This window comes from Barbus barbus (assembly GCF_936440315.1).
Source record: "Barbus barbus genome assembly, chromosome: 20".
Classification (NCBI taxonomy): Eukaryota; Metazoa; Chordata; class Actinopteri; order Cypriniformes; family Cyprinidae; genus Barbus; species Barbus barbus.
This window is the reverse complement of record NC_136748.1, coordinates 20,525,525-20,548,564: the sequence shown is the minus strand read 5'-3', so window position 1 is coordinate 20,548,564 and position 23,040 is coordinate 20,525,525. Positions and strand designations below refer to the sequence as shown.

The following is a 23,040-nucleotide window of genomic DNA, read 5'->3' as shown; positions in this document are numbered from 1 at the left end:
CAGGTATGCATTCAAATTGAAGCCTCTACTACATGGATTCTGGCACTCAACATCATAACAAGATGATATTTTAAGCTCCTTATGTAGCCGAATCTGTGCTAGTTTGAATTGGCCACCTAAAGTTTTCGCTTTGTTTTGCCTCCAACTAGCGCTGTTTCGTAATAGTGACGTCAGCCCTAAAAGGTTCTATATGTGGCTTACTGAGTCCACACAATTCTGACAAAACATCACAATGAGGAAAACATGCAGCATCTGCCTTCAAATTTCTTTCAATGTTTTAATTAAATGATGACACATAAATAGGGTTATGGATTTAAAAAAGAAAAAACAGTTCTACTACAGTTATGTGTTCTGCACAATTAAATTGTCTTTCCATTTGAACCTACTGCCTTCTTTTTCATCCATTTTTGATCTTGTAGTGGCAAGTCATCAGTGCCCTTCCTGTAATTTATAACAACAAAATGAACATTCTTAGAATTGCTAATTAAGGTTCAGCTAATTAAGCTAATGCTTAAGGGTTCAGTTTCCCAGACTAGATGATTTTTCCACATAACCGTATCTGATTCCACATAACCGTACCTGATTCCCTCGACATCCTCTATAGTCTCCGGTAGACACCTGCCTCGTGTCTCAGGTAATAGATAAGCCACAAAAGCAGCAGAGAGACCAAGAGAAGACAAGATGACTTGAGAGAAATGGCTCCATACATCATCTGACAGCAGGATCAGAGGAGCCACAGACACACCAAGACGTGCCACAAAGGAGTTATAGCCCATTCCATTTTGCCTATATTTTGCATTTATAAGTATATTTTTTTTAATTCAACTTAAAAAATATATATATAAATATTTACTATTTACAGTTTTACACTACTCTTCAAAAGTTTGGGGAAGAGTTTTTCTTCTGTTTTATTCAGCAAGCAGGCAATAAATTGACCAAAAGTGACAGTAAAGACATCTATAATGTTACAATAGATTTCTGTCAAGATATTATAATGATTTTTGAAGGGTCATGAGACACTGAAGTCTGGAGTAATGGTTGCTGAAAATTCAGCTTTGCCATCACAGGAATACATTGTTTTATTATATTAAAAAAGTTAAATAATATAATAATTGTAATTAGAGGCGGACAGTAGTGAAGTATATTTACTCTGCTTTAAAAGTATTTTTCAAGTGTCTGTACTTTATCAGTGTTTTTCTTTAGAAAACTTTACTTCACAACATTCCAAAGCATAATATTGTACTTTTTACTGCACTACGTTTCATATTAAATTTCTTTTAATACTTAATTACGTTAGAAATCTATTACTTACTTTCTTTTACTCAAGTAAAAGTAATTCAAAGATTTACTTGAGTACAAGAAAGTATTACATTATTAATGTTCTTAAGTATTAAAGGTGAAACAAACAACAACTTTTATTTATGAAATGTAGTGCAGTAAAAATTATGACATTATGCTTTGGAATGTAGTGAACAGAGGTGGAAAGTAGCTTTTTTGTGTACCTCTACTTTTTAAGGTACCGTAATTTTTTAAATCTGTAATTTTACTTTTACTTAAGTATATTTTGTTTGAAATATTGTACTACGCTACATTTTAAAACATTAATTACTGAGTAAAAAAGAAAGAAAAGGAAACTACTGCAGTAAATAATGGGCAGGAGAACAAACTGGTGCTAGCCTGGGAGCAGACCCAGCTGGAAATGAAAACCCCGTCGTATTCGGCTGAAGTTGAACTCGAAGGAAATTAAGTGAACCCCTGGCCATATTTATGCTCTATTATGCAGTGTAAACTGTGCTTGCCAAGTGAGACCAAACTGGCAGTTTATAAAATCTCGACATCACCCCTTCGCAAGCATGTAGAGGTAAGGTAAATATTTGCATCATTGCATTGGTGGTTAAAATGAAGCTTTGACAGTTTAGTAAAAGGTTTTGCACAAATTAGCCAAAAAGACAGTGGTGCAGGGTGTGCGATATATATCGTCTGTGATAATATCGTAATTGTTGTTTTGACGATGTGCGATTTGACATTATCAGTATTTTGCCAAAAACTAAACAAAAAACTCTCCTTCAGAGAGTGCAGCTCTAGTAGATTAGACTAGTGCGTGCATTTAGAGTGCTTTCTTTCACTGCGTGATTGTCAGTTAAAATGCCTTTAGAATGATAAAAACATTTAAGATACAGGGGCAGAAAATTTATAGTAAATCAATATCACACGAAGAGTGCCGTTTTTTTTCTCCAAAACTCAGCATGATACATATATACAACATTTTTTTACAACAGTTCAAAATCCAAGAAGTTAATTAAGAGACTTGCGTTTTAGACACCATATTGCCTGTTTTTGCTCTATTTCGACAACAAAAATAATTCCAAACATAGTCACCATTGCACAGTTTTGTGTCTCTGAGCAATGTTTTGTTTCTGAATGAATCAACACTTTTAATGATTTGGTTCAATCGCAATTACTCACTTATTAACAGTGACTTGCTGACACCTACTGGCGGTTTTAATTTCATATTTAAAGTATCTTTTTTTTTTTTTTTTTTTCAAACGAGTATTCAACATTTTACGTCTTATTTATCAAAACACTATTTCTGCATTTGTAACTGCAGGTTAAATGCAATCATGTCCTGTGTGTAAATACATCTATGCCACTTCAGATGAAGCTTCTGTGTTTCCTCTGCATTCCAAAGATGCATTTTGTTTATACTGATTTAATTTGCCTGGTAACAGCCCCAAATGTCTTATTATTCTAAATAACTGATTCCTTTAATTAAAAACAACTAGTCTCAGTTCCTGGAGGCCCGCGGCCCTGCAGAGTTTAGTTCCAACCCTGCTCCAACACACATACCATGTAGTTATCAAATAAGCCTAAATGATTAGATTAGCTGGATCAGATGTGTTTAATTAGGGTTATATCTAAACTGTGCAGGGCTGTGACCCTCCAGGAACTGAGTTTGACACCCTTGGCCTATCCCATTTTTGCGTCCCTCCCACTGTTAAAATGTAAGTACATTTTAAATTAGCTACTTTTTACTTTGACTTGAACAGATTTTTAGACTGGTACTTTTACTTGTACTTAAGTAAAATTTCATTAATGTAATTGTTCTTTTACTTGAGTAGAGTATTTTCGTACTCTTTCCACCTCTGGTAGTGAAGTAAAGTTTTCCAAAGAAAAACACTCCGATAAACTACAGACATTACTACTGTCCGCTTCTGATTGTTATAATATTTCACATTATAACTGGTTTTACTGTATTTTGGTCAAATAAATGCAGCATTGGTGAGTATAACATTTACATTAATGCATTTAGCAGACACTTTTATCCAAAGCGACTTACATTGCATTCAAGTTACAGTTTTACATTTTATCAGCTCTTGCTTTCCCTGGGAATCGAACCCATGATCTTGGCGTTGCTAGCGCCATGCTCTACCATTTGAGCTATAGGAAAGCTATGTATAACAGACTTCTTTCAAAAAATTTGAAAAATCTGACTGACCCCAAACCATTCAATTGTAGTGTAGTTTTTGGCACTAGATCACATTTTTACTACAGTATCATTTTGAATGAAACAGTGACAACACCTGACAACAGTGGGGTAAAGCTCAGAGCTGTACAAAATAACTGTGCCAAAAGACGTGGCTGAACAGCCTTTTCCCAGCACAGCAATCACCGTACGAGCCACTGACTTATCTGAATGGCAAGAGAAAGAAAGCATTGTTGCAACAGATCTTGTCATAGACCAAAATGTGGCAATATGTCAAAGAGGAACCTATATACATTGTCATTTCACTCTTCATGTTAAAAGATCTGTAAGTAAGGCTCTCACCTTTGGGTATGAATATATTAATCATCAAGCTGATTCCAACAAACAACAGTGATCCAGACTGAGTTATGCGTCTTCCAAACTTATCCAGCAGATAATAGATGCTCAGTTTAGCAGGAATTTCAATGGCTCCATACACAAACTGAGTGAGGTACATATTTAGTCCAAAGCTTGAAATGTTGAAACTAATTCCATAGGCAACAGTGGCAACAGCAAACCTGGCAGTGAAATATCCAGCAGAAACATGAGATATATCTGAACATCCTTTTACTGATAGAACTGTTGTGTGTGTTTGTGATTTGATAGTTCACTACACACCAGGTGATTCCTGTGAGTAAAGCCAGTCTCCTCATCTTAGGAGTCCTAACCAGATCCAGGTACGAATACGTCCTGTTTCCTCTGTCAGTAACTATGATTTTAGCCAAATTCTATAGAAAGACAAAGAGAAAAACAAATATGTTCAGATATGTCTGCAAGCTATGCTAAAATAAAAGCAAGAAAACTAAAATACTGTCCCTGACCACTTATACTTTCTCATGCATGTTACTTAGATTTTTATTTTAAAACATTTTTATGACTTAAATTTCCTGTGAAACTGGTGACATATGCTTGACTTCTCCAATCATCTTGTCTGTTTGAAAACTGTCCTTTTACAGTTGACTGCAAGCTGGCATTCAGATCTGCCTCCATCCAATCAACAACCGATGGATAGAACCAAGCTACATTTTTTTTTTTTTTTTTTTTTTTATCTGTTTCAACTTTACTAAGGAGGGAGAAAGTTTGCCATTGTTAACAAAAATATATTTCTGGTATTTTAAAATGCCATATATTTCTTCACTGACATTTTAGATACAGTGGCATGTGAAAGTTTGGGAACCCCTTGCAGAATCTGTGAAAATGTGAATAATTTTAACAAAATGCATGTTATCTTTTATTTAGTATGTCCTGAGTAAGATATTTTGCATAAAAGATGTGGGTAACACTTTAGAATAGGGAACACTTATTCGCTATTAACTACGACTTTTCCCTCAATAAATTCCTAATTTGCTGCTTATTCAAAGTTAGTAAGTTAGTTGTAAAGTTTAGGTATTGGGTAGGATTAGGGATATAGAATAAGGTCATGTAGAATAAGGCATTAATATGTGCTTAATTACTACAAAAAATGGCTAATATTCTAGTAATATGCATGCCAAAAAGCAACTAGTTAAGAGAACCTAAAATAAAGTGTTACCAAAATGTTTACATAAAGTCCACAAGACAAATAATATCTGGAATTATTAAAATAACCCCCTTCAAATGTTTGGGAACCCTTGGTTCTTAATACTGTGTCTGCATGGTTACCTGGATGATACCATCTTTTGCATATTTGAACCCTTTCCAGCAGTGACTGTATGATTTAGAGATCCATCTTTTAACACTGAGGACAATTGAGAGACTCAAACACAACTATAAAGAGCCGGGGGGTGAAAACTTTTGAATTTGAAGATCAAGGTAAATTGTACTTAATTTGTCTTCGGGAAAGTATCTTCTGTTGCTTCCGAAGGGCATTGCTAAATGGAAAAAATGTTTCAACAAAATAAGAAAAATTTGGACATCTTCATCCTGCATCGTGTTTCCTTCTAGAGCATCAGTGAATGTTTGATTCTTTTTTAATAGCTGTGTTTGAGTCCCTCAATTGTCCTCCGTGTGAAAAGATGGATCTAAAATCATACAGGCACTGCTGGAAAGGGTTCAAATATGCAAAAGATGCTGGAAAACTGAAGAATCTGCAGGACCTGGAAGATTTTTCTGAATTATTCACATTTTCACAGATTGGGCAAGTGGTTCCCAAACTTTCGCATGCCACTGTATCCTTCTGGAAATTCAACGAGATGCTCTCACCTCAGGTTTTATGCTGACAATAACTTCCTTTTTACGGTTCATGACAGCACATTTATGAAGATAATAATGAGCTTTATCTGCCCTCCCATTAGCTATCAGCCACCGCGCTGACTCTGGAACCCACCTATAACAATATCAAAATTCATGTTTATGAAATGTAAAATATTTTATATTGAGAATGTGCAGCAAGCTACTTTTTGAAAAAGGCACATTACATCTGCAAAATGATTTTCAGAGGTTTTCTATGACCTCTATTTAGGTTTGGTTTATTTATACTCACCACCAAGTGATTATGGCAGTAACGGTGGGCAATGAGATGGCAACAGTCAGCCATCTCCAGTCTCGAATGAGGTATGCAATCAGTGGAAAGCTCATGAAGGCAAATGTCCAAGAGAGGCTGTCAATCACCCCCACCAGCTTTCTGTGTTCAATGCTCACCCACTCCACATCTGATGAAGAACAAATCAACAAAAGTAGAACGTATACACAGACTCATCACTTTGACCGTTACAGTGATCTTCATTTAAGAAACCTTATTGTTTGCTATTTCAGAGCCACAATAATTATAAAGACAAAGCAATTTAAAAAGAGAGTGATTCTCACTGAGTATAGAGGAGATGATGACACTGCCAGTAATGGTGAATCCAGTGAAGAATCTCAGCACCGCAAACATGATAAAGGAGGAGGAAAAAGCACTACACAATCCAAATCCCATTCCTAACACATGTGACACCAGCAGCATTGGCTTACGCCCAAACCTGAGAAGAAACAGACCACTTAAAAAAAACTCAAGTGCAAACACCAAAAAAAAACAAAAAACATTAAGATACCTCTTGTGAAAGCTATCCATGATTGATTAGATTTTTTTGACAAAATTTCCAGTGTGTTTTTAATGCAGCTGAGATTAATTTAAATATATAGTTTACCCCAAAATTAAAATTATGCTGTTCCAAACATGTATGACCTTTCTTTCTTCTGTGGAACATATAAAAAGAGGTTTTGAGAAATAGTATCAACTATCCCTTTAAGTAACTGTGTTAGTTTTTTTTAATCCTGAACTAACATTACCATGATTTATGTAAACCTCAAAAACCTCATTAAACCAATTTAGTTGCACCAACATTGCACTCAGGCTCCCAAAAGCAGCTGCTCCAAACATGACCCCAATGAAGAAGATAGTGGTTGTTAATCTGCTCAGTGCTCTTTTATCACACACTAAATCCCACTGAAAGACACACACAAAAAAGATAGAGGTCACAACTTGAGAAAAGTACAAAGTGTAACATCAGTAATACAAAAATAAACGAGTCTTCTTACCTGTGTGGCAAGAGTGCTGATGAACGTGCTGTTGTCATACTCCCATCCATTCTGGCACTGGACTACAGCACCCTCTGAAGGGCTGGAGGAGTTTGACAGCAGGTGGAACTGAGGATAAGAGAACACGTGACAGGAAGCAGGAGTCCCATCATCTTGCACTGGAATACTGACAGTTAGTCTCTCCTCCTGAGTCAGGTTCTCAAAGATCTCGTCAGCATCCAGAGAGCTGATGCTGCAATGGTGAGAGGGTATAACAGCAATAAAGTTGCCTAACAGGAAGTGACACGCAAGACTAAATCGTCCAAAGAAATTGATCCACAGGACCATCTTCTGGAACATTCCGAATCCATTCATTTCTGAGAGAAGATCTTCAAACTTCATCCTTGCACTCTGTTGTGTTCGACCTAGTTAAGGATCTGTCTCACCTGGCTCTTTTGTTTATACCTCACAGTCATAACACTCTAAAGGAGGAAAATGGTTAACAGAGGGAATGTCTAAAGCTTTGTGGAACATTTGTAAAAATTAAACCCTTTGGTTGAAACTTTACATTGTGGTGATTTTACAATAGATGTTTATTCCTGCTTTGTCATTCTGAGATTATCATAACTTTGCCCTCAAGGCAGCCACAGTCTGTTGACTTGTAACATGAATTTTATCTTTACTGTGACATCTGGTTTAAATGAAAGAAATTAAAGCATTAAAGAAATAAATGCTGTTCTTCCCACAAAAATATAGGGCAGCACAATGTTTTAAACCCTGATAATAAAAATATAGGTTTCTATGTTTCTAGAGCACCAAATCATAATTATCAGAATGATTTCTGAAGGATCATGTGACACTAAAGACTGGAGCAACGGCTGCTGAAAATTCAGCTTTTCCATAACAGGACAGCACATTCATATATATATATATATATAAAGGTAGTTTGTCACAAGAATAAGTTATTGAATAATTAAATAAAGACCAAGACAATTCAGTGATGAATTTGATTTTTATTAGATTAATCTTCTCTACTGTTTAAATTCAATTTGCCTGCTTGTAAGGCTCCATTCCAAGATCATATTCAAGTTGCGGACACACTGATCTTTTCCTGAGTAAAACAAATGAAACAAAAATATGTTATTTTTTTATCAAGTTCATTTAGAACATTGCAAGATATTTTAAGTAATTCATTGAGCAATTAAAAAAAGATTCTAGTAGTAGCAGTAGTAAATGATTATTCACTTAGTTTTCTCAACGTCCTCAATAGTCTCAGGAAGCTGCACATTGTGGGTCTCAGAGAGGAGCAGCGCAAGGAGACCTGCACTGACAGCTACAATGCAAAACAGGACCTGTGGCAGAGGGAGCCAGACCTCATCCAGGAGACTCACAAGAGGTGCAAGAGAAACACCAACACGACCAACAAATGAGCTATAGCCTAATCCATTCTGCCTAAGGTCAGAAGAGAGAGAATGTTAATAACTCCCTTTTTTCAGTTTTATGTACAAACACGAGTACATTGTAAAAAAATTAATGTAAAATTTACAGTAACTTACTGGCAATTTTGGTTGCCAGTAAGACTGTAAATTTACAAAAGTACTGTAAAAATACAGCAAACTCTTCTGTAAAAAAAATTACAGCTATCACTGTAAAATTACAGTAGAAACGTTTACGAATGTGAGTGAAATTACAAGAGCACAAGAAATTACGGTGAAGATTTTTCACTGCTGTGATGGTGTGTAAACATTTGGTTAACTTATTTAATTTGAGTCCACTGAGAAGGAACATTTCTTAGAATAAAACTGCAAACGCTTAATGTGTAGTAGTAAAGTTACTAGAAACATGACTTTAACTCAAATCATTGCAGTTTATCATCAGCTATAGCACACATGTATGTGCTGAAGCACTTAACATAGAGATCATCACTGCATCAAAGCAGTAGAACATCAGCTTTTGTGGCTCATCATTGACTGAAGCACAGGCTCGACTCTCCAGCACAATGGTGACAGATCTGTCTTGTGCAAAAACACATTAATACAGTTCAGTTAAATATGTACTCTCCTTATAGATAATTATGTGATTAATTAAGTGATGAGATGAACAGCTGCTGTTAATAAGCAGAATCACTGAATGAAAGAAAAACAAGAACTACAACTGACTTCAGCCACAGCCTTATGAAATCAAATGAAATGCAAGACATCATTAAATCTCTCAAGATCTGATTAAACAACTCCATAAACAGCATGACCAGCTTCACGCATTTCAATTTGACTTTATCTCTGTCATATATCTACAAAAATTCTTTGAGAATTAACAGAGGTTTAGATGTTTTATTGAAAACGTTTCGTTTGACCTCCCCATTGTGGCGATCAGGGTTTGCTTTATTTGAGCTCTTGACCCTTGACTTTTTAATGTTAATTTATTTTGGTTGTTGTAACTGTGTTTATAAAGCACATTTGTTATAGCAAGAAAAGCCAAGAAAATGTGTGAATATGTGGTTTTGGTTAATTATTGATAATGTAATAATCATTATCTAGTGGCCTGATTCACTGATCTCATTCAGTGGCTAATCTTTAGTGACATGGTGTGGATTTTTTTGTTAGTTTCATGTTATTTACAATAGCTATATGACCCTGCATGATGATATGACAAACTGCTACTGAAGGAGTTTAAAAACATCTTATGCACAAAACCTTTAGTACTACGGCATCTTTCAGACAAACACAGACATCGAGAATCAGCATATGAATCTCAACAATGGTGACAATCAAAAGCTTCATGCTGCAATGCATCCTGGGTACCAGCACAGTACAAAACTCACCCATGACTCCCAGCATGCATTGTGGCATGAATAAATTATGCTGCTGAATTGTCCACTTCTTTCTTTAATTTTTACCAGTGTTGGGGAAAGTTACTTTTAAAAGTAATGCATTACAATATAGCGTTACTCCCTAAAAAAGTAACTAATTATGTTGCTTTTTATGGAAAGTAATGCGTTACGTTACTTTTGCATTACTTTTTAAATATGAGCAGGGCTTGATTGTTTTTAATACAAGAAGTTCTAATCATAGCAAATGTAAAAGCCCTTTCACACCAAAAAGTGTAATGAATAAACCTCAGGCTGAAGGAAAAGTAAATTCACGTTTATAAAGTAAAATGCAGGAGAAAAGGGTTCAACATTCTTCAGCAATAAAAAACAATGAAGTATAATTGTTAGTTTATCTAAAGTCATTTTTGCTTGTTAGTATGGTTGAACTGGATCATCAAAGATCAGCAGCAAAGACACTGGTTAATAAAATAGGATTAGATACATTTGTGTTGTTCAACATATTTAATTATTGCAGGTTTGCGTCATATTCTGAGTTTGCATTTCACTGTTTTAATTCAATTTGATGAATACTAAATGTGTTTTTTGCGAGTGGGATGAATTAATGCACATTCACATTTAGTCTAGAACTACAGTAACAGCATGTTCACACAGTGCACTGCAGTCAATAAATGGGAAAAAAGTAATTGGTGTTACTTTTTTGAAAAAGTAAATAAGATATTTTCTTGTAAATTAAAAAGTAATGCGTTACTTTACTAGCTACTTGAAAAAAGTAATATTATTACGTAACTCGCGTTACTTGTAATGCGTTACCCCCCACACTGATTCTTACTGTTTTTATTTTTGTGTTGAGTTTTAGCATCATGTTTTGTGATGTTCAGAGTTGATCTGTTTATTTAGTTTGTTGATTGTCACCATTGTTGAGCTTCATACGCTGATTCTTGGTGTGTTTCACAGTACATCACAGTTTTTTTTTTATTTTTATTAAATAATCTTTCATAACAGCCTGCTTGTTTTGTTCTAGTATTATAACATTGTTGCATAAGAGAAGAGACACCAGATAAAATCAGTGAACCTGGTGTTTAATGACGATTGTGTCATTAGCAAAACATAATCAACAATACTACAAATTTTGTCACAAAAAATGTCAAGGTTCAAGATCCCAACTAAAGCAAACACTGATCCCCATCTTGGTAGTGTCAAAAAAATAAAAATTTAAATAAAAAGTTTTACTTCTGTTAATTCTCAATAATATCTTCTGTAGACGTCTGACATAAATAGTGTCAATGTGGTTAGTAATTTGTGAAGCTTTTGTGCAATGGTGTTATAATGCAATTTGGTAATGCTGTTTATGGAGTTGTTTAATCAGATCTTGAGATAAAACTGCAACGATTTGAACTAAAATCATGTTTTTAGTAACTTTACTACTACACATTAAGTGTTTGCAGTTTTATACTGAGACATATTCTTTCTCAGTGGACTCAAATGGAGGAAAATGGTTAACAGAGGGAATGTCTAAAGCTTTGTGGAACATTTGTAAAAATTAAACCCTTTGGTTGAAACTTTACATTGTGATGATTTTACAATAGAGGTTTATTCCTGCTTTGTCATTCTGAGATTATCATAACTTTGCCCTCAAGGCAGCCACAGTCTGTTGACTTGTAACATGAATTTTATCTTTACTGTGACATCTGGTTTAAATTAAAGAAATTAAAGCATGAAAGAAATAAATGCTGTTCTTCCCACAAAAATATAGGGCAGCACAATGTTTTAAACCCTGATAATAAAAATATTGGTTTCTATGTTTCTAGAGCACCAAATCATAATTATCAGAATGATTTCTGAAGGATCATGTGACACTAAAGACTGGAGCAACGGCTGCTGAAAATTCAGCTTTTCCATAACAGGACAGCACAACGCATCAGTGTAGATTTGCAAATGATAAACAACTGACCGTAACACAGTTGGGTAGAGCTCAGTGGTATAGAGGAAAACACATGTGAAGGAGGCCTCTGAGAATCCTTTACCCAGTACAGAAATGATCGTACGGGGCAGCCACAAATCTAAAGACAGGACCAGAGACATCACCTGAGCCATAAATTACACGACTGAAATGCATGACTAAAACGTGATTAATATATCCAGATCCACTGGAAATTTTTGTATTTAATTTTTTTTTATTTTAAATATGCAGCTACTTTTGAATGGCATAAATGGGCAAAAATATTTTTTGTGGCCGGATTGTGTACTTAAAACATCTATCTGCAGGGACCATAATAACCTTCAAAACCCTGACTTCTCAGTGCACTTTGTCGTGACCAGTGTTGGGTAAGTTACAAAAAAAAGTAATCCACTACAAATTACTAATTACTGCTTTAAAATTGTAATTTGATTACATTACTGATTACTGCATTTAAAAAGTAATCAAATTACTAATTACATTACTTTAAAGTTACTTTCAACTTTACTTTTCAAGTTATCAAACCTAAAATATACACTACAAAGAGAAACTCATAGTTCTTTCATTAATTTCATATTGACTGGAAAAAAAAACATAAGTAGGCCTGTTATTTGTATACCCTGATTCACTCCCAATATCAATAAAACGTTTTTTTTTTTGTGTGTGTGTGTGTGTGTGTGTGTGGGGGTGGGGGGGGGGGGGGGTTGTAAAATAAAGGAAACAAATAGGGTGCACTTTCTGCATTCTAAGTCTCCGTCAAGATTTGTAGACAAGTAATAGAATTTTATATTCAATTCTATACTGAACAGGTAACAAATGTAGAGATCTCAGAAGGGGTGTCACATGATAAAAAAAATTACATCCCTTCAGGAATCTAGCTGCTGCATTTTGAACGACTTGTAAACGGGAAATTTGAGTCTTTGAAACACCATAATATAGAAAGTTGCAGTAATCCAGCCGAGATGTAATAAAGGCATTGATTAAAGCCTCTAAAGAGGCGTTAGAAAGAAAGGTTTTAATTTTAGAGAGAGAGCGAAGATAAAAGAAACTAGAGCCTACTACAGAGCTGATTTGTCTGTCAAATTTCAAGCCGTTGTCGATTTCCACACCCAGATTTCGCACTTGACATGAAATAGCAAAATTTAAGAACTCAAGATTAGGTATATTTTGTGTTCTAGTTTCAGAGGGGCCAAAAACAGTAACTTCCGATTTATCTGAATTTAGAAAAAGGAAATTTTTTGAGAGTCATGATTTTACGTCATCCAGGCACGCTGATAAACTATTAAGAACATGCTTTTTTTCCGTGGTCAAAGGCAGATAGATAGAAAATGTGGAATGTCTCTTAAAGTGATCCTGTATGTGTTGTCTGCGAAATTTCCTAATTTCGCGTCAAAAACATCCACACAGCAACTGCGAATGTCCAGGAGTGTCTGACGATCGTAAACGAAAGACTCAGCATAGTTAAAGGGTATGAGAGCACATAAAAACAGCCAAATATAGGACATAGTAAGGAGCGATAGACGGCATGTCACTCTCACAGGCGCCATCTTTGTTAATGTGTTCCACATTCATGAGATGGATTGCCTGAGGGAAGAAACTGTTCCTGTGTCTGGTCGTTCTGGTGCTCAGAGCTCTGTAGCGTCGACCAGATGGTAACAGTTCAAAGAGGGAGTGTGCTGGATATGAGGGGTCCAGAGTGATTTTACCAGCCCTTTTGCTCACTCTGGATAAGTACAGCTCTTGGAGAGTGGGGAGGGTTGTACCAATGATTCGCTCAGCAGTCCGGACTACTCTCCGTAGTCTTCTGAGGTCAGATTTGGTAGCTGAGCTGAACCAGACAGTTATTGAAGTGCAGAGGATGGATTCAATGATGGCGGAGTAGAACTGTTTCAGCAGCTCCTGTGGCAGGTTGAACTTCCTCAGCTGGCGAAGAAAGTACAACCTCTGCTGGGCCTTTCTGACAATGGAGTCTATGTGAATATCCCACTTCAGGCCCTGGGAAATGGTGGTGCGCAGGAATCTGAATGACTCCACTGCAGTCACAGTGCTGTGACTGCAGTGGAGTGAGTGGGGGGAGAGCAGGGGGGGGGCTTCTCCTGAAGTCCACAATCATCTCCACAGTTTTGAGCGTGTTAAGCTCCAGGTTTTTAAGACTGCACCAGACAGCCAGCTCCTTAACCTCCTGTCTGTAAGCAGACTCGTCACCGTCCTGGATGAGGCCGATCAGTGTGGTGTCGTCTGCAAACTTCAGGAACTTGACAGAGGGGTCTTTAGAGGTGCAGTCGTTGGTGTAGAGGGAGAAGAGCAGTTGGGAGAGTACGCAGCCCTGAGGAGCCTCAGTGCTGATGGTATGAGTGCTGAATGTGAATTTACCAAGCTTTACTAACTGCTGTCTGTCTGTCAGGAAGCTGTTGATCCACTGACAGATGGAGGTGGGGACGGAGAGCTGGGTTAGTTTATTCTGAAGGGTTTCTGTGATGATGGTGTTAAAAGCGGAGCTGAAATCCACAAACAGGATCCTCACATAAGTCCCTGGTCTGTCCAGATGCTGCAGGATGAAGTGCAGTCCCATGTTGACTGCATCATCCACAGACCTGTTTGCTCTGTAGGCAAACTGCAGGGGGTCCAGTAAGGGACCAGTGATGTCCTTCAGATAAGCCCAAACCAGTCTTTCAAATGATTTCATGGCTACAGACGTTAGGGCCACATGTCTGTAGCCATTAAGTCCAGTACTTTTGGGTTTCTTTGGGACGGGGATGATGGTGGAGCGTTTGAAGCATGAGGGGACTTCACACAGCTCCAGTGATCTGTTGAAGATCTGTGTGAAGATGGGGGCCAGCTGGTCAGCACAGGTTTTTAATCCAGCTGGTGACACACCGTCTGGGCCTGGTACTTTCCTTCTTTTGTTCTTCCTGAAGACCTGGCACACATCTTCTTTGCTGATTTGAATTGTAGGTGTGGGGGAGAGGAGGGTTGCTGGAGGTGTTAATGGTTGTGTGGAGAGGTGTTCAGGGCGGGTGTGGGGCGATTTTTCAAAACGACAATTAAACTCATTCAAGTCGTCTGCCAGGTGTTGATTCTCCAGAGTGCTGGGGGATGGTGACTTGTAACTGGTGATATCCTTCATTCCTTTCCACACTGAAGCAGGATCACTGGAAGATAATTTTTTCCTTAGCTTGTCAGAATAATTCCTCTTTGCCACTCTGATCTCCTTTTTCAGTGTGTATTTGGCCTGTTTGTACAAGACTTTATCGCCCTTTCTGTAAGCATTCATTTGGCCTGACGGAGCTGTCTGAGTTTGTCATTGTTGTAGATTAGATGAGTCCTGTTAGGAATGCACATATCCTCACAGAAACTGATATAAGATGTTACAGTCTCTGTGAACTCGTCCAGATCGATGGCAGCGGCTTCAAAAACAGACCAAACAGTGAAAGAGAAACAGGCTTTTAAGTCCCGCTCTGTTTCATTAGTCCATCTTTTAACAGATCTTAATACAGGCTTTGCATATTTAAGTTTCTGCCTGTAGGTCGGAATAAGATGAACCAAACAGTGATCAGAGAGTCTTAAAGCTGCCCGTGGGACAGAGTGATGCGTAGTTTATCGCTGTGTAACAGTGATCCAATATATTACTGTCTCTGGTGGGACATGTAACATGCTGTCTGTATTTTGGCAGTTCACGGGAGAGCAGCGAGTTTCTGTAAAGCTGTGCTCATGTGCGCTTGCGGTGGAATGTAGACACTCACGAGAATGAACGAGCAGAACTCCTCACATTCACTTGTTGAACTTTTCTCAAACTATACTGCCAGACTAAAATATGTAGAGTGCAACATTTTGAAATATGATAGGCAACCTTTCATTGCATCTAAATGTTGTAGGACTCTCATTTGGCCTTGCATTCTCCTGTGATTTATTAAAGGTCATACTGACGTGCAAAACATGATTTTTACTTCATATTTTTTTAACACTGCATTTGTAAATTAAGTAACGTAATTTTATTGACATAAGTAACTGTAATCAAATTACAGAAATTTAAAATGTTACTCATTACTTTACTCATCACTGCTCCGGGTGTGTGTTCACAGTTTGTGTGCACTTTGGATGGGTTAAATGCAGAGCACAAATTCCGAGTATGGGTCACCATACTTGGCCGTATGTCACGTCACTTTCACTTTTTCACTTTACTGTGTTACCAGGAAAAGTAATTAGATTACAGTAAATCGTTACTGAGTAATGCGTTATACCTAACTCTGGACGGGACATTAAAATAAGAATGCAATGTTTTGATTTTGTTCTACATTGTGAGAGAATCAACTAGTGATCAATGATAAAGAATTATATATTATTCATAATATTTATATATTAGTAATATATTCAATTATAGATAAGTGGAATCATCCCATAAATGGCCCACTTGTAGTTGGCTTTTAACTAGAATAGGATGAAGTATTTTAACACTGAAAAAAAACCCACTAATTTTGACACCAAACATGTGATTTTAACATCAGAAAGCCTTTTAAATTTTACATTTTAGAATGACTGACATGCTGAACACATGACTGTGACATCACAATGAATAACTTCTACTTAATTACATTTAGTCATTCACAACAGTGACATTCTGTGTAATTATTGTTCTTTTATTTCAATGGATTGAAAAGCCAGGGAGATGATTGTGATGTCATAATAAATGACTGACTGTATTACAAAACATTCACATATTAAATTCAATGAATGCCAAACTCATGATGGCAATGTCATAATAAATGGTTGTTCTGTAACGGAATAAACGAAACAAAACAAACATTCACAGTTTTAAAGCAAGTTGAGTGTCAATCACATGATTGTGGCATCATAATAAATTATTGTTATCTGTCTTTTACCTCTGGGAATGAGGACGGTGATGCCAATGCAGACCCCTGTTGTAATCAGCGTGCCCACCTGGCTGTACCTGCGGCCCAGTTTATCAAGACACAAATAGGCCACCACTTTTGATGGCAGTTCTATGGCACCATAAATAAACTGGGTCAGGTACAAGTTCAGCCCAAAACCACTGATGTTCAAACTGATGCCGTAGTAAGTGAATGCCACTCCGAACCTGCAAAAAATTATTTACTTCAATATCTTAGTAAACCAGGTTGCTTTGACCTGAATTTGAAAACAAAACCATAATTATAGCCATTATAAAGACAAAACATTATCACCAGGTGCTTCCAGTAAGCAGAGCCAGTTTCCTCATCTTAGAGGATCTCACAAGATCCAGATACGAGTACTTCCTGCCACCTCTGTCCTCAGCAATTATAACATTGGCAAGGGTCTGAAAGGTCATCCTCTCAAAAGTTTAGGAAAATGCAGAAAATTTGATCGTTTCCTCAATATCACATATTAAAATGTTACCTCTGGTTTGATATCTCTGAGGTTGTGTTGTCTGTTATTGGCTGAGGCACATTTGCTCAGGTAAAAGTGGGCCTCTTCCAGTCGCCCATTGGCTATGAGCCATCTTGCTGACTCTGGGATCCACCTATAAGACATGAATGTAGGTGATTTGGGAAAATTGGAGTCAATCATTTTAATATCTTACCTCCATGTGATCACTGCCAGTACGAGAGGAGCAGTTACTGTGATGACCAGAGGCCTCCAGTCATTGACGAGATAAGCAATGCCGGGCAATATCATAGTGCTGATAGACCAATCAAAACTGATTATAACGCCAGCAATCGTCCTGTGTGCTATATCAGCCCATTCTACACCTGATGAATAATAATATTTTTTATTATTTAAAATAGAATGTCAGTCTGTGCATTAGTGGCATGGATTTTTAAGTGACTTTCTGCAAGTTAAATCTTTATCTTAGTCATTCAATCATTCATTCCATTCAGTCAGTTCAAAACCCTCATTCATGCAGGAATGACATCAGTGAGTGAGTCATTGAATCATTCATATAACCAGTTCATTTAAAAAAACACTACTTCATCTGGTACTAAACAAGTTTTGAACTGTGTCTGCAAATCTGTCTACTAGATATTATATCATGTTTGAAGCATATTAATTATAAAATACATATTAATTAGTCACCCCCAGGCATATAAGAAATCACTCACACAGGACGATGGATATTATGCTGATGCCTGTAAGGCCCATTCCAGTGAAGAACCTCATTATAGCAAACATGATAAAGGACTTGGAGAATGCACTGGCCACCCCAAACGAAATAGCTATCAGGTAAGACACCATCAGCATTCGTTTCCTACCATACCTGGAATAAACAGAATCCATGAGAAATACCACAATATTGGCATGTTGGGTAAAGTAGTGCGACAGTAGTTTAGCTGTTTCCAGAACAAGCTACATTTTAATATATTTAAAGGAACAATGCTGTCACCTAAACGGGTCGTTGTGAGTGACAGTGAATTAGATTGTGCTAAATGATCCTCTCTCTCAAATGCATGTAGGACAATTCCAAGGGGGCCCCCCGAGGAGGGAAACGCAATTTCAAACACAATTTTTTTTTTTTTTACCACGGGAACGCGGAACGCGATTTCAACCGAGTAAATAAACTGTTCAGGGGGCCCACAATCCATAGTGGCGCCCCTGGTTGTATGTAGTACAATTTTACTTATTCAAATTGATACTTTAACCATTTTTTTAGATGGCCGTTCATTCAAAACCCCTCATGGTTTTTCATTATTATTTTTATTACTACTACACCTATTGCTCCTTTAGGTAACATAAAAAGTTTTGTTTGTGGTATAATTAACTAAGAAACTGTAGTTTAACTACTTCAACTTTTGCTTAGTTTATAGCTTAGCATGCTGTTGTAGCATCACTGTTTACTATATCTCTTAAAGACCAGAGCCATGTCTTACATTAAGTCTCACCTGTCACTCAGCCAGCCAAAAATGGCTGCTCCTACCATCACACCAACAAAGAAGATGGTGGCTGTGGCTTTATTCAGACCTTTCCTGTCGCACACCAATTCAAACTGAAAGAGAAGACAAACATTGTCAGAAAGATGTCTTTTTTTATCAGTGATGTGTATTGGACCTTACTAAAAAGTCCCGCCCCCAATTTTTCACCATTGTAACATCACTGATAATGTGTCTAGGGTGCACCTGGAAGGTGTATGTCAAATTAGGTTAGTCTGGTAGCAACCAGTGACTTCTAGTCCCGCCCCCAATTTTTCACCATTGTAACATCACTGATAATGTGTCTAGGGTGCACCTGGAAGGTGTATGTCAAATTAGGTTAGTCTGGTAGCAACCAGTGACTTCTGGGAACAGACCAGATGACTACCATGAAAAGGGTGGCGACAGCTGGAGAGACAGCTGACAGCTGGAGAGACAGCAACCTGGGCAGGGAGGGTTAGCTTCCCAAGCTGCAGCACCTGTGAGGGGGCACCGTGTAGCACGTTAATAACCCCAACGGAACCCAGTGTGGCATTTAACCTCAAGGACCCAACCTTGAGAGAGGTTCAGGAGGTTGTCAAAGCAGCTAGGACGAACTCAGCACCAGGTCCAAGTGGAGTGCCCTACGCGGTCTACAATAGGTGTCCCAAACTCCTTCAGCACCTATGGAAAATCATCAAAGTCATCTGGAGGAGGGGAAAAGTGGCACAGCAGTGGAGACACGCAGAGGGTGTCTGGATTCCGAAGGAGGAAAACTCATGTAACATCAAGCAGTTCAGGGTCATCTCACTCCTCAGCGTGGAGGGGAAGATATTTTTCAGTATCGTTGCCCGACGCATGATGGAGTTTCTCCTGCGGAATGAGTACATTGACACCGCTGTTCAGAAAGGTGGGATCCCAAAAAGTCCCAGGCTGCACGGAGCACACAGGAGTTATCACCCAGTTAATCCAGGATGCTCAAGAAGGTGATGGGGACCTGGCAGTGCTGTGGCTCGACTTTGCCAACGCTTATGGGTCAATCCTGCACAAGCTGGTGGAAACCTCACTGATCCGACATCATGTTCCAGAAAAAATCAGGGACCTCATTTTGAACTATTATAACTGCATTAATTTGAGAGTCATCTCTGGATCAATAACATCTGCATTTCATAGACTGGAGAAAGGAATAGTTACAGGGTGCACGATCTCAGTGATCTTGATCGCCTTAGCTATGAATATGCTAATTAAGTCAGCAGAGGTGGAATGCAGAGGCCCACTTACCCGGTCAGGTGTGCGACAGCCCCCTATCAGAGCATTTATGGACGATCTGACAGTAACCACGACATCCGTACCAGGCTGCAGATGGATCCTCCCAGGCCTCGAATGCCTCATCAGTTGGGCCCGAATGGATTTTAAGCCAGCCAAGTCCCGATCCCTTGTGGTGAGGAAGGGAAACGTAACCGATAAGTTCCGTTTCTTCCTCAGAGGAATGCGAATTCCGTCAATCACCGAGAAGCCAGTTAAGAACCTGGGAAAATTATTCAAGAGTGCACTTAGAGATACAGCCAAACTCCAGGAAACTGGGAAGGAGATGCACACCTGGTTTGTTGCAGTGGACAAATCAGGGCTGCCAGAAAAGTTCAAAGCCTGGATTTACCAGCATGGCATTCTGTCGTGACTCCTCTGGCCACTGTTGGTCTACGAAGTCCCCCTAACCACTGTCGAGGGCTTTGAGAGGAAGATCAGCCATTTTCTACGTAGGTGGTTGGGTCTGCCACGCAGTATCACCAGCATAGCCCTATACGGAAGAAAGAACAAGCTACAACTCCCCTTCAGTGGGCTGTTGGAGGAGTTCATGGTTTCCCCAGCAAGAGAGGTACTGCTGTACAGAGAATCCAATGATACCAAAGTTTCTTCAGCTGGCATCGAGGTGAGGATGGGTAGCAAGTGGACGGCCCAGGATACAGTCGATCAGGCTGAAGCACGGCTGCGGCACAGTGTGCTGGTGGGGACAGTGGTGTCAAGACGTGCAGGGCTTGGCTGTTATCAGAAACCTCAGTATGATAAGGCCCGGGGAAAGGAAAGGCTTCAACTGGTCCAGGAAGAAATCCGAGCAGGGGTGGAGGAAAGATGCATCAGTAGGATGGTGGGGATGCGACAACAAGAGGCGTGGACTCGATGGAAACAAGCAATAGACCGAAAGATCTCGTGGACTGAATTGTGGAAAGCGGAGCCATACCAGATCCAGTTCCTTTTCCAATCAGTCTACGATGTACTCCCCACTCCAACCAACCTCTTCTCATGGGGCCTGAAAGACACCCCTACATGTCTCCTGTGCCAAAAAAGAGGATCCCTGGAGCAGCTGCTGCCCTAAGGCGCTGGGAGAGGGACGTTATCGGTGGTGCCATGACCAGGTGCTAAGGGTAATTGCTGTAACCATCAGCACCGGAATCTCTCTCAGCGAGCACAGCACATAATCACATTTGTTAAGGCGGGAGAGAAACCACAAGGGAGCAGGAACTCAGCGGGGGGGACTTCTAGCAACAGCTCGTGACTGGCAGCTAAAGGTCCACCTGGGAAGGCAACTCAGATTCCCAGAAAGCATTGCCACGACCACACTTAGGCCTGATATGGTCCTATTTTCGGAATCATCAAAGCAGGTGGTTTTACTGGAATTGACTGTGCCCTGGGAAGACTGGATGGAAGAGGCATTTGAACGGAAGAGGGCCAAGTATGAGGAGTTGGCAGGTGAATGTCGTGACAGGGGATGGAAGACCCACTGCCTCCCCATTGAGGTTGGCTGCCTAGGATTTGTCGGCCAGTCATTGTGCAGGGCCCTCAAGCTCTTGGGAATCAGTGGACTGCACAAGAATAAAGCCATCAGGAACATCATGGATGTCACGGAGAAAGCATCACCATGGCTGTGGATAAAAAAGGGCAATCCGTGGACTACATAAGCTACCTAGACACAAGTCGGGGACTGAGCACCCCTGGCTGGGTCGCCTGGTTGAGGGTGTATGATGTTGAAAGACCCGAAACAACCAATGACCCCAGGTAACATCACTGATGATGTGTCTAGGGTGCACCAGGTCTATTACCTGTCTCTTGCCTACAGTCAAGCATGGTGGTGGGAGTGTCATGGTCTGGGGCTGCATGAGTGCTGCCGGCACTGGGGAGCTACAGTTCATTGAGGGAACCATGAATGCCAACATGTACTTTGACATACTGAAGCAGAGCATGATCCCCTCCCTTCGGAGACTGGGCCGCAGGGCAGTGTTCCAACATTACGACCCCAAACACACCTCCAAGACGACCACTGCCTCGCTAAAGAAGCTGAGGGTAAAGGTGATGGACTGGCCAAGCATGTCTCCAGACCTAAACCCTATTGAGCATCTGTGGGGCATCCTCAAACGGAAGGTGGAGGAGCGCAAGGTCTCTAACATCCACCAGCTCCGTGATGTCGTCATGGAGGAGTGGAAGAGGACTCCTGTGGCAACCTGTGAAGCTCTGGTGAACTCCATGCCCAAGAGGGTTAAGGCAGTACTGGAAAATAATGGTGGCCAAGCAAAATATTGACACTTTGGGCCCAATTTGGACATTTTCACTTAGGGGTGTACTCAATTTTGTGTCCAGCGGTTTAGACATTAATGACTTTGTGTTGAGTTATTTTGAGGGGACAGCAAATTTACACTGTCATACAAGCTGTAGACTCACTACTTTACATTTTAGCAAAGTGTCATTTCTTCAGTGTTGTCACATGAAAAGATATAATAAAATATTTACAAAAATGAGAGGGGTGTACTCACTTCTGTGAGATAGTGTAGGTGAAGTACTGCATAGACTATATTTAACAATTCTTGTCTTAAAATTCAATTATATAATTATAAAAATTTATTTAAATGAAAGACAATTAAACTGAATTACCTCAGTAGCCAAAGCTGATTTAATTGTGCTGTTGTCATACTCCCATCCATTCTGACACTCCACTACAGGAAGTTCTGTGCTGCTGGAGGAGTTTGTTAACAGGTGGAACTGAGGATAAGAGAACATGTGACAGGAAGCAGGAGTCCCATCTTCCTGTGCAGGAATACTGACAGTCAGTCTCTCTTCTTGACTCAGATTACCAAGGATCCCGTCAACAACCAGAGAGCTGATATCACAGTGATGAGACGGGATGGCGGCGATGAAGTTGTTCAACAGGAAGTGAAATGGCAGCGTTACTCTCGGAATCACCAAAAGGGCAATGATGCTAATTTGGTATTTTCCAAACCCCCCAACCTCAGCCAACAGGTTCTCAAACTTCATCTTTGCTGATCAAGTCTTCTGATGTGGCTCAAAAGAAGCAATGAGGGCAATATGGACTTGAGTTTGT

The 23,040-nt window shown here is 39.1% G+C and overlaps 1 protein-coding gene across 1 annotated transcript; it reads right to left on the bottom strand.

The window, feature by feature from the left end:
* Positions 1-255: 255 nt before the first annotated feature.
* Positions 256-22,973, bottom strand: LOC306886742 (uncharacterized protein; the record flags this gene model as incomplete). The annotated part of the gene is made up of 20 exons (XM_079444060.1): positions 256-441; positions 580-786; positions 3,582-3,690; positions 3,827-4,041; positions 4,142-4,251; positions 5,705-5,828; positions 5,985-6,153; positions 6,308-6,462; positions 6,826-6,929; positions 7,022-7,411; positions 8,054-8,111; positions 8,246-8,452; positions 11,782-11,890; positions 16,668-16,882; positions 16,989-17,101; positions 17,182-17,305; positions 17,366-17,534; positions 17,886-18,040; positions 18,663-18,766; positions 22,593-22,973. 20 exons carry the CDS (start codon positions 22,971-22,973, stop codon positions 360-362), a joined length of 3,300 nt encoding a protein of 1,099 aa, XP_079300186.1. The 3' UTR covers positions 256-359.
* Between the last annotated feature and the right edge of the window lie 67 nt (positions 22,974-23,040).